At 42.8% G+C, this 13,457-nt stretch overlaps 1 protein-coding gene across 1 annotated transcript in view; it reads left to right on the top strand.

Moving 5' to 3' along the window:
- alx4a (ALX homeobox 4a) overlaps positions 1–13,457 on the top strand; it is a 19,385-nt gene extending 5,928 nt beyond the window's left edge. The window contains exons 2-4 of the mRNA XM_080884696.1: positions 4,715–5,034; positions 8,928–9,056; positions 9,739–13,457. Of these exons, the coding sequence (XP_080740822.1) occupies positions 4,715–5,034; positions 8,928–9,056; positions 9,739–10,059 (770 nt within the window). The 3' untranslated portion in view covers positions 10,060–13,457. The remainder of the gene's footprint in view (positions 1–4,714; positions 5,035–8,927; positions 9,057–9,738) is intronic.

The following is a 13,457-nucleotide window of genomic DNA, read 5'->3' as shown; positions in this document are numbered from 1 at the left end:
TGCACGTTGTGTTCTCAAATTCACTTGCAGTTATTGAAACCTTGAGTGGAAAAAAAAGCCATCACGCATGTTTTCAACACGGGTTTTTTTTTTTTTTTCCATTTTATGTACTGTGCATTCCCACGAAAAAAACAAAACAGAAAAATGTAGACGAGCAAGCTGTTCGCACTCGGAAGGAATGTTCTGTTTCGATCACACAACAAAAACATAAGATGGAGGAAATTCAGTTTTGTTCCAAAGTCTGGGAGAAACATTTGGAAGAGAGCTGGTGGGTGAGAGACAGGGAGAGCGATGCAGAGGGGGGGGGTGAGAGCGAGAAAGACAGAGATTGCGTGAGAGGTGATTTATCAACCTTTGTCTTTATGGGATTTTTTTTCACAGTCTGAATTTTTCACAGCCTGCTGAGATGGCTTATTGCTCTGTTGCAGAGAGGTTAATGGCTACCTGTTGCATGGTTACAAACACTGAACAAACAGAAATGTGTTCATGCTTCTTTTGTTTAGTATCAGGTTTTCCCAGTGTACAGCAGTGGTGTAAAAGTGCATTTTGTATGTTTGTATGTATGTAAGCACCTGATATTACAGCAAAGAAACCGAAGTGCAGCAATATCCTTCCAAAAGAGACAAGGCCATGATCGCTTCATCTTCAGCAGAGGTTGAAGATGTTTTTGGACTTCTTCTTCTTCTTTCTTTTTTTAAATGATGTAAAAAAACCAACACAACAACACGGAGAGGATCTCTTATAACATACAGCGGTAAATTGTCTGATCCACATATTTAATGCTTTCGACACTAAACAAAGTGCAGGAATATAATGAGGACAGTAAATGTGTTGGTTGAGACCAAACCCGGAGCTAAGAAAGGATATCAGTGATGTACTTGGCACGCTGCATGAAACTTACATTTAGTGCTGATGTGCTTTCAAACTGCTGAATATGTAAATAAGTACTCATTCTGTTTAAAGGTTTCATTTGAGTCTATTTGATTATACGACACATCGTCTCACTGTTGTGCAACAATTAAAAATACTTTAGCTTTAACTAAAAGTACAAATATGAAACAATAATTCATTACAAACAATAAGTCTCGGGTCTGTGTAATAAAATAATGACAAAACACTTTATTTTACACATTATATTGCAAATCTTTCATTTTAGCAGCAGTCTGCTTAGGTCTGCATTTGTGATCTGTTATGGAGTTAAACCGGATGATGAGTAAAACAAAGAGCATCTGAAAACAGCATCATATTTTACATCAATCTTTAAGGCTTTCGTTTGACTGCCCAGCGTGCACGGCTAGGCTCTTCTAATGACCCCAATTTAATTTCTCTTTCACAAATGTAATCCAAATATACTCTGCTAGTGTTTTTTCTTCTTTCTCTACTTTTTGAGATATTTCCTTTTCACTTTGAATGACACGTTGTTAATCCCTCTCAGCCTTCGTGGGGTGTATGATTTATTGTGTTTCCTCTTAACACACCACGCTGACCCCAGTCATCCCAGTCAATAAAGAGGCCAGGAAAAGTGCCCTGTCACTTTACAGCCCTGTTAAATTTACACTTTGATGCTGCCCCTCGTTTTCAGCTTCGAATTAAGCAGCCCACGCCACGTCCCCGTCTAGCCCATAAGAGCGTCTGTTGTGCCCCGATGGCCTTGCAAAATTGCAAGTGTGTGAGACGCAGCAGAGCTTTTATTCAAGTGTGTAACTGTGATTTTCTAAATCCCTCCTGATCTCGTTCGGAAGAATTTTCTGAGTTTTATTTTATGTGTGCAGACCGTTCCCTGTCCGCGCGGCACAGAGCTGCACAGTAATTTGAATCAGAATCAGAATCAGAATCAGAATCAGAATACTTCTGATTCTGATTCTGATTCAAATTACTGTGCAGCTGCACAGTAATTTGAACAGATGCTGGCTGGTAGAGTCACTGCATTGAAAATAGAATATTCTGTGGTCGTGGCTAAAAACATCTTCATGGCATTTTCATCTAAAAGAGAATAATTCTGGTGCGTGCATTTGCTGGACTGTTCTGGCCTACGTGAGTTAGAGACGCTGCGCGCAGAAGTGCAGGTTAAGCTAAAACTGTGAGAGAACAGCTGAAGTCATGAGCACTGTGATAGAGGTTTTGATGGAGCACATGTTTTTCACAGTCGCTCCTTTCCTGCCTCTCTGAGAGGAGATTTGATCCTGACAGCACTCTTTGCAGCCAGTCTTTCTTGTGCTCTCTCTGCATATGGCATTCCCTGCAGGAGGGCCCACTGCTCTTCACCTTGGGCAGTGCCGGAGTGCTAAAGAAGATTGCATGGATAACAAGCAGGAGATTGTCACGCGATATAAACAATTGCCTTTGATCAGTGAGAGGCCTCATGATTTCAAACAGCCTGACAGCTCTTGCTTTGCAGGGACTGCGGGTGCAGGCCAGGGAAATATGATTAAATAACTGCATAGTATTTATGCTAGGAGAAAACACATTTTCTCCCTTCAAGCTCAACAGGGTATGTTAGTCATGGACAGTGAGGCAATGTTGGAAGCACTGGACCCCCAGCAAGCGGTCTGCACCAAAACACAGCTCCTGAGCCCATCAGGGGAGGCCAGATTTCTCTGTTCTCTGAACGTCGTAGAGCTAAAACGCATCTGGTCGGATGCACGCTGCAAACCGTGCAGCAAGGCAGGTTTTTACTTTCTTCCGTTTTCTTCTTCTTTGCAAGGCTGAATAAAATAAAATAAGAGCCACACAGCTTCTGCTGTCCAGAACAGGCCTCAGTATTTTTTTTTTAGTACCAAGCCAAATGCTTTGCCTGGTATTAATTGGAAAAATATGCTCGTTTTTATTATTCATATCCCTGCAAACAAGATAAGGATTGTAAACTATGAATTTGGTCTCTATTAGCTACTGACAGTCCAGCATTGTACTCGACAGTCAAGAAAACAACTGCAGCAAAAGTAATAAACAGATGCTCGCAAACTTATCTCGTAAAAATGTGTTAGAAGACAGAATTGAGTAGAGAAAGAGAGAGGGGAGGGAATCAGGGTCCCTTCAGCTCACCTTGTAGTGCATTACCCAAAATGGCTCTGAGATGGGGTCACTGGGTGTGTGTGTGCATGTGTGATGCCTTCTTTGCTGACCGAGCGCTGAGCAGGAGCTCACACAAACGCACACACCTCCCACTTCTAACCTTGCAAATTCTCAGATGAGCGGAGACGTCCTCGTTCCTGAAAATAACTTTGCCTCAGAAAAAATCGACAAGCAGGACGGTGCCGCACGGCTACTCTAAATCATGGTGATCAATCCGAATCCCCCCCCCCCCCCCCCCCCCCCCCCCATGGCGGGAATAGTTATTAACCAAGAGATGTGTTCACAATTGATTAGATCAGCGGGGCCCCAAAAGTCCTGCCAACTCAGAGACATGGCTGTTGAAATTTATGATCAGCTGAGCCATGAAGAAAGAGGGAGCGTGTTTGTAACTGAGACAGAAAGAAAGCACAAAGATCTCTATCTTGCTTGCATGGCAAGAAGCCGCTCTGCAGCTATTGCATTTTGACAGTTTTGCTGCCAGGTGACTTTGCAGCCACATGACAGACTTCAGTTACACATACCACTAATATGAGGATAAAGTATTCTGTGTGTGTCTGTGTGTGGGTGTGTGTTGGATTGGAGGTGGTTTAGGAAGGTAAAAAAAAAAGAGTTGTAAAGAAAAATCCAATTTTCTGACAGGCTCAAATTATAGCCTGAGTTTCTGCTCTCACCCCCCCCCCCCAAACACATCGCAGAATGAGCTACGAACTACAACTGGAGCCTGTAAGCAGCCAGTGATCAAGACCAGCCATTACACACTCAGACAGACAAACACACTGACGCGCACTCTCGGCTCTGCACACCAGCGGATTTCACAAGTCGCAGAATTTCCTCACAAAGAGCGAGAAATCCCTTTGTTCCACCCAATCAAACCCCATGAAATATCACAGCGATCGAAGGCATAAATCATCATTTATGAACACGCTGCCAGGAGCCATGTGACTGGGACGTTTAGTAGGATAGAGGATCAGTCATTTCTTTCATTTATTTACTTTTAAAGGGTGCTGAAAAAATGAAAAATGTTTGTCCCAAGTGCCCAGTGCTGTAATAGATTATATCTATCTGACTTTTTGAGAGGGTCTCAGATCAGAAAACGTTTAATATCAGCATGGCTCTAAGGGGAACAGGGCGATTTGAGAAAACCAAATAAGGCCACGCTGATAAATAATAGCATTTATCTTTCAGTAGCCGTGGGCGTGTGAAATACGCGGTCTTAAAACTCCATTTTTCAAGAGCAAAAATGTTGCAAAACCAGAAACCATTTCAAATCTTTGTGCCAATAAGAGGAACAGAAGAAAGGCCGGGGCAATAAAAACTTTCATCTTGTTCAAACTCCTCCACATGTGATTTGAATCAGTGAAGTGTGAATTGCTTCCTTAAATTCTGAATAATAGCATTTGGACAAACACCGTTAAAAACACATTTATTTTATTAAACTAATATATCTTCTCCAATAAAACATTGTGTGTCTAATCGTCAAGTTACATCCTTTTTGGGCAGTGTTATGTAATGACTTTTCTTTACATGCATTTGGGGTTTAAAAAAAAATCTGAACTTCAGACATTCACAAATATCAGTCCTGATACAATTATAGAAACACAAACCTCTCCTAACAGTTTTTAACCTTTTCCTGACTCACTAGGTAAAGACAGTTCTGGTCTGGCAGATTCTGACTTGGCCCCAGACTCCGACCCACCTGGAATGGACACCAGATACCTAGCTGTGAAGGATCAGGGCGTCAAGGCGGCCTCTGATAGGACACCAGGCACTGACTTAGCGAGCCCTCTGGAAAAGGCTGATGGTGGCGAAAGCAACAAAGGCAAAAAGAGGCGAAACCGCACGACATTCACGAGCTACCAACTGGAAGAACTAGAGAAGGTTTTCCAGAAGACACACTATCCTGATGTTTATGCTCGAGAGCAGCTCGCGCTCAGGACGGACCTGACTGAAGCCCGCGTGCAGGTACTGCAGCACACTCAGCAGCAGCTGAGGGGGAATTTCGCATGAAGCTAAATGGGTTAAACAAACTGCAGATAGAGCTGGAAAAAAAGGAAACACTGCACTTTATAATAACACACTGAGGCTGATTAAAAAACTTTATTTAGGGTGGTCGTTCAGTTTTGTGTCTTTAGAGACGTTAACTTCTAAATCAGAGGTGTAAAAAGAAAAACTAAGCTCTTCCACAGCTGAACATCACAACCTCATGGATCTTTGAGCATCTGCAGCTCGACACAGATAACGTCACTCACAGAACAACATGAGAGATTTATCTGGTAATGTGGGAGTCAGGGGAGAGAGTGGGGGAGTGGGAGCTAACAGAGGCCAGGGGGGCCCAGGGGGTAGCTGAGGTTTGAGCTGCCTGGGCCTCATATGTGCAGTTTTAGGAGCGCAGACTTTCATCATCATATGAGGAGACCCCTTTGACGCCGCTGTTTCTATTCCCCCCCCCCCCCCCCCCCCCCCCCCCCCCCCCCCCCCCCCCCATCGCATTTGCACCTAAACGGTTTAATTTGCTGAATTTCTGATTTTAGCTTTGCCAGCGTTTGTCTGGCTTGAGGTGTCTCACTGGCCCGGTTATGACTTCTTTGATACATTCCAACATTAATGGGCAGAGAAGGAAACCTTCACTGTTTCTGTGCCATGTCTGTGTGTGGTGTATGCGTATGACTACAAAAGCCCCTGGATTTTCTCTGTTTTTCTTTCATTAAGTTCCTCTTCTGACAAGAATGTGTCCCTGCTGTTGTCTCCGGGGGTAAGGTGTGAAACTTTTCCCGTGGGCTTTTAGTGAGCTGGAGATTTATATGTGAATTCATATCTATTTGAAGGCATGTGATGTCTTCCAACAATGTACGGAGACAATATTATGGATATAGTTTTTGATGTGCGGGGCTGTCATACATGGGATGAGATAAGAGCTGGATTAAAACCAATCTTCGACATGGAGTGGTGGCCAGCAAATTTCCACAGCGAAACGCAGGAAGTCCACGCAGCCAAAGGGTTATAACTCAACCCCGAGTCGCTCAAGGTATGCTGCTCGGCTCTGTTCTGCAGCTCGCGCTATCACGGACCTGCCCGCTTCAGATGAATGCAGCTTTTTACAGCCCTCGGCTCTCCCAGTGGTCTTCTTAAACGCTCAAGTTAAAAAAGATAAAAGACACGAGATGCCTTGTCAGTCAGAGAACGGGGCTCTGTGCTCCACACACGCACGCACAAAAAAGCCCTCACAGCTCATCATTTCAACATCTGGAATGAAAAAACCAAAATGGGAAGAAAAAAAAAGTTGATCAGCTGATAAAAGAAAAACAGTCCACGACGGCTTTTAAAAACCTTTTGTTTAATTATAAAAACAAAAGACAAAAATCACTGAGAGTCCATACTTAGGTTCGTTGCATGAAAACAGGGGGCTTTCAGTTAAACAACATCAGGGATCGGAGTTGTTTGCTTTTTCAGTCTTGGGGTTTCAAAGGAAGAGAGTGAGCCCAGCTCTTATATACAATATAGGAAGGTCAAAGGTCAAGGGTTTCAATAGGATCGTTGGTTCTGAGAATCAAGATGGCATCTAGTGTGGAGTCACCATCTCTAACTCACAACACTGATAAAAATGTATTTTTTCTATGAAGCCATTTAAAAAAAAAAAATGAAATCATGTTTACACTAATACTGTGATTTGAGCTGCGTTCCTTATGGCGACAGGTTAAAAACCTCTAAGTATTGTTTACTTTACCTTTACTTAAAAATAAAAATAGGACCTAACAACATTAAGACTTAACAGGTCTTGCAACAGTATCCCTGCCAAGACTGTTAGCCTTTGAGTTAGCGGGAGGTACAGAATAGGAAACACAAAAGTGTTTACAACATAGAAATGAAACAGGATAAAGCTTCACCTTCATATGGAAGCTTGTTTCTGCCACTCAAAAGAAATGTGAGTTAATGATCTCAAAAATCTTTCTTACTAACTTCTGAGAAAATTACTCAAATATAATCTCGAGTTATTATGTCCAAGTTTTCAGATAATAGCTTGAAATTTGATTTAGCATTGCCTGGTAAAAAAATAAAAAAAATAAAAACAAAAAGACCCAAACTTTAAACCAGATCCAACGAGGGCAGTGAGGGTCAACTTTAGTTGGCAGGTATGACTGCTATAGCTGTCACCCACCTTTATCATTATGTTTTACACTTTTTACATTTCAGGCAAATGATTAAAGGTAACGCTGTGTTTAACTGCATGTTAAACCAGCAGCTGAAAATATAATGTTAGTTATTAATACCTTTAATATAAATAATATTAATGGTGTTAGCAAATCCTGTGTTGCTTTTGATCATGGCCTATTACAAAACAAGGCTGCAGCAATCTTTTCCAGCATGCATTACATTCCCAGTTCAGTTCTACATTTCTTTGGGTTTTGTGTCCACTGCTTGTCCTCATCTTACCTTTAATTGACACAGGAAATAAGACATTATGTGGTGGGAGGAGGAGAAACGAGAACAAACTCACATTTAATGAACAACAACACCGCTCAGAGGCGCTTCAGCGATATTATTGGCGCTTAAGAGTGTTGGAAAACCGAAGCCAGGCTCAGCCTTGGATTTCTTCTTACTTTGGCTTGGAAGCTGACATGAGTGACAGCAGAGGCGGGTTATCAATCCTCTGAGCCAGTCTCTCACTTCAAAGTGTTTTCAGCCCCATACAGCTCTCCTGCCGGGGCCAGTTTGGTATTTCTCTGCTCTTTCTCTCTGGGGCAGTAACATAAATAAAGCCTCATTGAAAGTCCACCAGCTACTTAAGCTGTCAAGGTCTTTACCAATTACTGTCACAAAGCAGCGTGTGCAACGCAAAAATATGTTCTCGCTGTATAATAGCCAACAGACTTGGCACGAAGCAAAGACTGAGCAGGTTCGAGCTGCTGGCGACACTTATACTGGGCCTTAGAGGTAGCACACAAACATTTTTGGAGTGTAATTATCGATATTAGTCCAAAAGAGCCAGCGTGAGCTTGCCTGGAGTTGAGCATCCTGAGTTGGACAGTGTAGAAGAGGATGCATTAAAACATAAGGGAAAGAAGGATTATGCCCTTTGGTCTGTGTGCTTCTTTAATTTAGTAGGGGACAGCGTCAGAAAGCCAGGAGTTTTGGCTTCAGGAAATTAAAAAGCAAAATGCAAACAAACCTCAACTTATAATCCCATCTCACCTTTCAATGTCCTTTATTGCCTGCATAGATTTATAGTAAAATATCTGGGCACAAAATGTGAGAAATCCCATCGGAAGGTAACTTTTTGGTGCCGAATTTAAAATATAATCAGTCCAGGCTGGTAGCTGAGAGTTGCAAAGGAAATCAGGTGACCTCTAAAGCGTGCCAGAGACAGTGATGATAATTTAAACAAACTAATGCTCTCGATAAACAACGCCATCGGGTTCAGACGTCTGTTTTTGGCGGTCAGCATATAAGCACTAAGGTGAGACGGAGCTCTGTGAAGGCAGCAGCACATTGTTTACATGTTTTATCGTCATTGTTGTCTTTATCATCTATAGGATTGTGTTCATTATTATTACAATTAAAACTAAAAATAATAATTCCTTTCTGCTGCAAGTTTACACCTAAGTTTGAATTTTTGATATGCTTCAAATAATACTTTCAGCCATTGGCAGTCTACCCACATAAGGGTCGTTTTCCCATTTGAAATGGAAACTTAGATTTGTATCTATAGAAAAGTATTTCCTTTAGATTTGAGGGGAAAGCTGCTGTTAAGAGTTCAGGCTCCTCTGACTGCACACTCTGTCCTGGATGAAAGTAAAGAAAACCTCAAGTGTTGCTGGCGGTTTTTGTGATATTTGGACCTTTTCCTTTCTCTGCAGGTGTGGTTCCAGAACAGGAGAGCGAAATGGCGAAAGAGGGAACGCTTTGGCCAGATGCAGCAGGTCCGAACACACTTCTCCACAGCTTACGAGCTGCCTCTCCTGACTCGTCCTGAAAACTATGCTCAGGTACAGTGTGAGCTCTTTAACACGTGTTCTTTCAGACCTCTCTCCCCCGACCAAAAGCTAAACGTAGACAGGGGTGATTTTTTTTTCTTTACTGCTATGATCCTAATTTCTGCTACAGACTGGGAATGATTCGCTTGCAATAAAATCAACTTTTAATTGCCTTCCGTTGCATCAGGAAAGTTGCTGCAGGTGGCAACAGTTAAAAAAAGAATCTCTTTTTCAAGGAGTTGTTGAACATTTTTGAGAAACTTGGCTTTTTTCCTTCATAGTAAGATTATTTTTAAGAAGAAAAAGGGCAAAGTATGTAGCACATTTTGTACGAAAGCACCTCTGTAGGGTACTGATTAACATGCTATGCTGTTTTTTGTCTAATTTTTTCAGGAGGTTCACAGTTTACCAACATTAACCCTCAACAAGGACACAAATAACTAATATATGTACCCTAATTACAAAATCCCTTAAGCATGTAAGGCTTTAGATTGGACTGTGCTGGGTTACAGGAATTGGCACTTAAAGATAAGGAGAGCCAGATAAATGAAAAATACACCTGCACTAATCTATTGTATACACAAGTGTTCGTGGGTTAAACAGCCAATGTAGTCTTTGCTTTCTTTGAGCGTGCATTCAAAATAATGAGGTGTGTGACTGCCTCACTCATGTTGATTTTCCAACAATATTCCAGATCCAGAACCCTTCCTGGATCGGCGGCAGCAGCGCTGCGTCTCCTGTGCCGGGCTGCGTTGTGCCCTGCGACACAGTGACTCCGTGCATGACACCTCACCCCCACTCTGCCAGCGGGGTGTCTGATTTTCTGGGAGTACCGAGTCCCGCAGGTCACGTGGGGCAGGCTCACATGGGCAGCCTGTTTGGAGGATCTCCTGGCATGGCTGGAGGCATCAACACTTACGATCTCAACATGGACCCCGACCGCAAGTCCTCCAGCATCGCCGCTTTGCGCATGAAAGCCAAAGAGCACAGTGCAGCCATATCTTGGGCCACATGATGTGTTGACACATGCTGGATGACGGGGGACCTTGTTGACCCCTGAAAAGTCTAAACAATCACAGAATGGAGTAAGGGGTGGCACTAAAATCAAGGCAACAGTGGCTACCTTCAAAAATGCTGCAATCAAATTATGTGGGGAAAAAAAGAAAGAGATAAAGATTTGGCAAAATGTTTTTGGTGGCACAGCAGTGAGTGCTGTGGAAGCCCAGTGAGAAGGTGAAGGTGTGCTGTATAACAGGAGTTGCAGTGTAGTGCTGAAGATAGGCAAATATATATATATATATATTAAAAAAAAGATGCTAGAAAAAAGTTCAATTAATCCAAAAAAAAGAAGAAAAAAAAGAAAAGAAACATCCATGCACTTATTTGCTAACACAGACACAATTTCTATTTGTACAGAGCTTTTGGTATGTTTGTTTTGGTGCTGTTTTTATTCTGATCTTGTTATTTAAAATGTCCCCCTTTTTCCCTTTTTTGCGTCATTTAATTTTAAGTTTTGATTTCACAGCTAGTTTAAAACGCATTCTGAAAAAAATCCCTTTAAAAAACCTCCATACATTTTACTCTTTGTCAGCATTAACTTAAGTCATGCCGGTGCTGAGATGACCATCAATACAAGCGTCACAGTAACCAAATCTGGGTATGTTTTCCAGTGACTGAAAACGTAGACAGGGCTCTTCCCTCTAACATTACAAAGTAAAACAGATGAAAAGTGGTTCTCTTGAGTATGGCCAAGGGTAAAAGATCCACCTGCTGCACTAACCCAGCCTGCTGATGCCCAGAGAGGAGGAGGAAATGGTGTATGGGAGTACGAGAGGGGCACAGCAGGCCTGCTGCTCTCAGGGTTGAAGAGCCTGGGAGCGCCAGCCTCCAAACAGATGCAGCTCTGTTTTCAGGAGAAAGACTCCAAGTGGACATAACTGTGCCCCTTGCATTTCTAGTCTCACAGGTCTCAGAAAGAGAAGTGCCTACCAGTCAAGCCAGACTGCCAGAAATAACACAGGAACCAGCAGAAGCCTCTTTTGAAACAGAGCGGGCTACTGGGGATAACACCGTGTGTTGACGCTCTTAAGCACTGAATGGATGTCAGTATTCAGCAGCCTTTTCTGGACTTTAACAAGCCTGCATTTGGCTTTCAGTGCAGCGCTGCCATACATGTCATTGTTACTCTTCCTCTTCTTTTTTCTTTTTTTTACCATCATCAGATCTTTCAAAGTACTCCATCACCCTGATTAATGCATAGTGACCTCTGTGGTTCTGTTTAAGGTTTTGGCCCTGTGTTCCTCGTGCATACATGAAGATTCAAGTGTATTTGGACCAGAATGTGTTAAAGCTGAAGTAAAATCAGGGTCTCCTTTGCACTCGGTTGCAATGGGCCGTGACCTAGGACAACAAAAACTCTCAAATTGATTCTGTGTGAGTCCTCAGCTTAACTCCAAATATGTTTGGGTTGATGCCCCACTAAAGTGTGTACATCAGCTGGGTTCTGTAGTACTGAGTAAGCTCGGGTCTCTCTCTCGGATCCAGTTCACCTTAATTATTTGACGCTGTAGCATAAAACAAACTAAATGGCACAAAATCCACAGGTGCTTCGATGATCAGTCTGCCATCTACAGCGAGGTGACTGATGGGAATGAGGTTAAAACTGGCTGAAAGTTCTCTACAGCAGAACAAGGCAGGATAATTGTGTCCATCACAAAGTTGTGACATGGAGACGAGGATTAAAGCTACAAAACTTTGGTCCTAGCTTCATCCGTTTTTGACCATATTTATAAACGTTTTTTCCCCCGTCAGATACCAACATGACAGGTCCATGTCTTCCCTCTGCTTTCGTCTAGTTTACTTCTATCAGGACTTAAGCACTATTCCCTGTGTCTGTGTCCTTTGCCCCCACGAAAAGAAGTGTAAGATAGAGGTTGACCCAGCCAGATACCTCATACCTTGCCTGGGATATCATTCAAATTTTTAAGCATATTTAAAAAGCAAACTTCCATTTTTCCCTGGTAACAGCATCTTGCAGTGACAGAAATAGCCAATGAGCTTTTCAAGTGCAGCAAGATGAGGTAATACATGGCTTCCTTTGTTTGCAAAGCTTGATTTAGGCCTGAAGCATAACAAAGGGTTTCATGGTCTCAGAAAGCAAACCCGATACCTTGTGGTACCACCTCGAGGCAGAGCAACCATTGCTAATTCCCTAAACTAAACCACATTCCCTCTCCTCCTGGGTAGGTAGGTAAGAGAGGTGAGGTGCGGGCTACAACCTGTCAGCAGAGCAGATCGCCCTCAAGTTGTCCAAATCACCTCCAGTTTCACTCCTCTGTGCAAATGCGAGGCATGTGCATGCACAGAGGACATATCCCAGAAGTGAGAGGGTATCCTTGCGAATCTGAACATGGGGCCCCCTGTGCTCTAGCCTAGGGGTTGGACGGAGGGCGAGCTGTGAGGGCGTCTGCTGTGTTCCGGTGTTCTGGGAAAAGGACAGTGCACACAGCTGCGCTCAGGGGGTAAATGCAAAACAAACATGCCTCACACATGCTTCCCCCTCAGCTGTCATGGCTCTGCTTTCAAAGATCTACTCCCCCCTCCCCAATCACACACATTGCACTGCGCCTCTCCCTTCGCTCACTCCCACTATGTCCACCAGCCCCAAGCCGCAGCCCCTCATCGCAGGGTCTGAGGCACAGCCACACAGGCAACTGAGGAAGGCTTTTTAATTAACACTGAGCCATGTGGAGGCTATGGACTGCAGTATTGTGTGTCAGGATGGACAGGACTGTCTGTCTTCTAGTTGGTCTAGCTGGATGCAGACATACTGGCAATGAGACGCTCAGGTTTACCGTTTTCTGTGCATTCATGAGAATCTCCAGTGAGGTCTTTAACATATGGAAACCAAAGATGGACAGTTTTTACCACTTTAAGTAATTTCCTACACTTACACAAAGCCTGTTAATGCAAGATTCAGCTTTATATTTAAAAAAAAATCTCTCTTGTATGCTGCACAACTCCAGCCTTGAGTGATAACGTCCCCCTTTCTCATTTTTCTAATACTACTGAAGTCAGGTAATCAGTATAGGAGTAAATATATGATAAATGCGTGCTGTTGTGTGCATGTACAGTGTTGTGCGTGCAGCTTGAAGTGTCATAAGACTCGTAAACATTTTACTAATTTGATGCCGTTTTATTTTGTGGGACAATTTATAAATATTTGAGTGTAAAACTTCTCTTAAACTTGGTGATGATCTGTTTGTATTCCTAGTGTTTGTGGACATTGTTTTCTCATCATGTTATTCTTTAATTTCCCCCTCCTACCAAGTTTGTGTGGCTTTAAGCTGTCTTTGGAAATGAGAGTATGAATTTACTCATGCTTGTGTGATTAAAATACCATAAGTTATTGTA

The sequence above is a fragment of the Rhamphochromis sp. 'chilingali' genome (assembly GCF_963969265.1).
Source record: "Rhamphochromis sp. 'chilingali' genome assembly, chromosome: 6".
NCBI classification, from domain to species: domain Eukaryota; kingdom Metazoa; phylum Chordata; class Actinopteri; order Cichliformes; family Cichlidae; genus Rhamphochromis; species Rhamphochromis sp. 'chilingali'.
The sequence above is the reverse complement of the archived record's forward strand: the minus strand, read 5'-3'. Positions and strand labels throughout refer to the sequence as shown.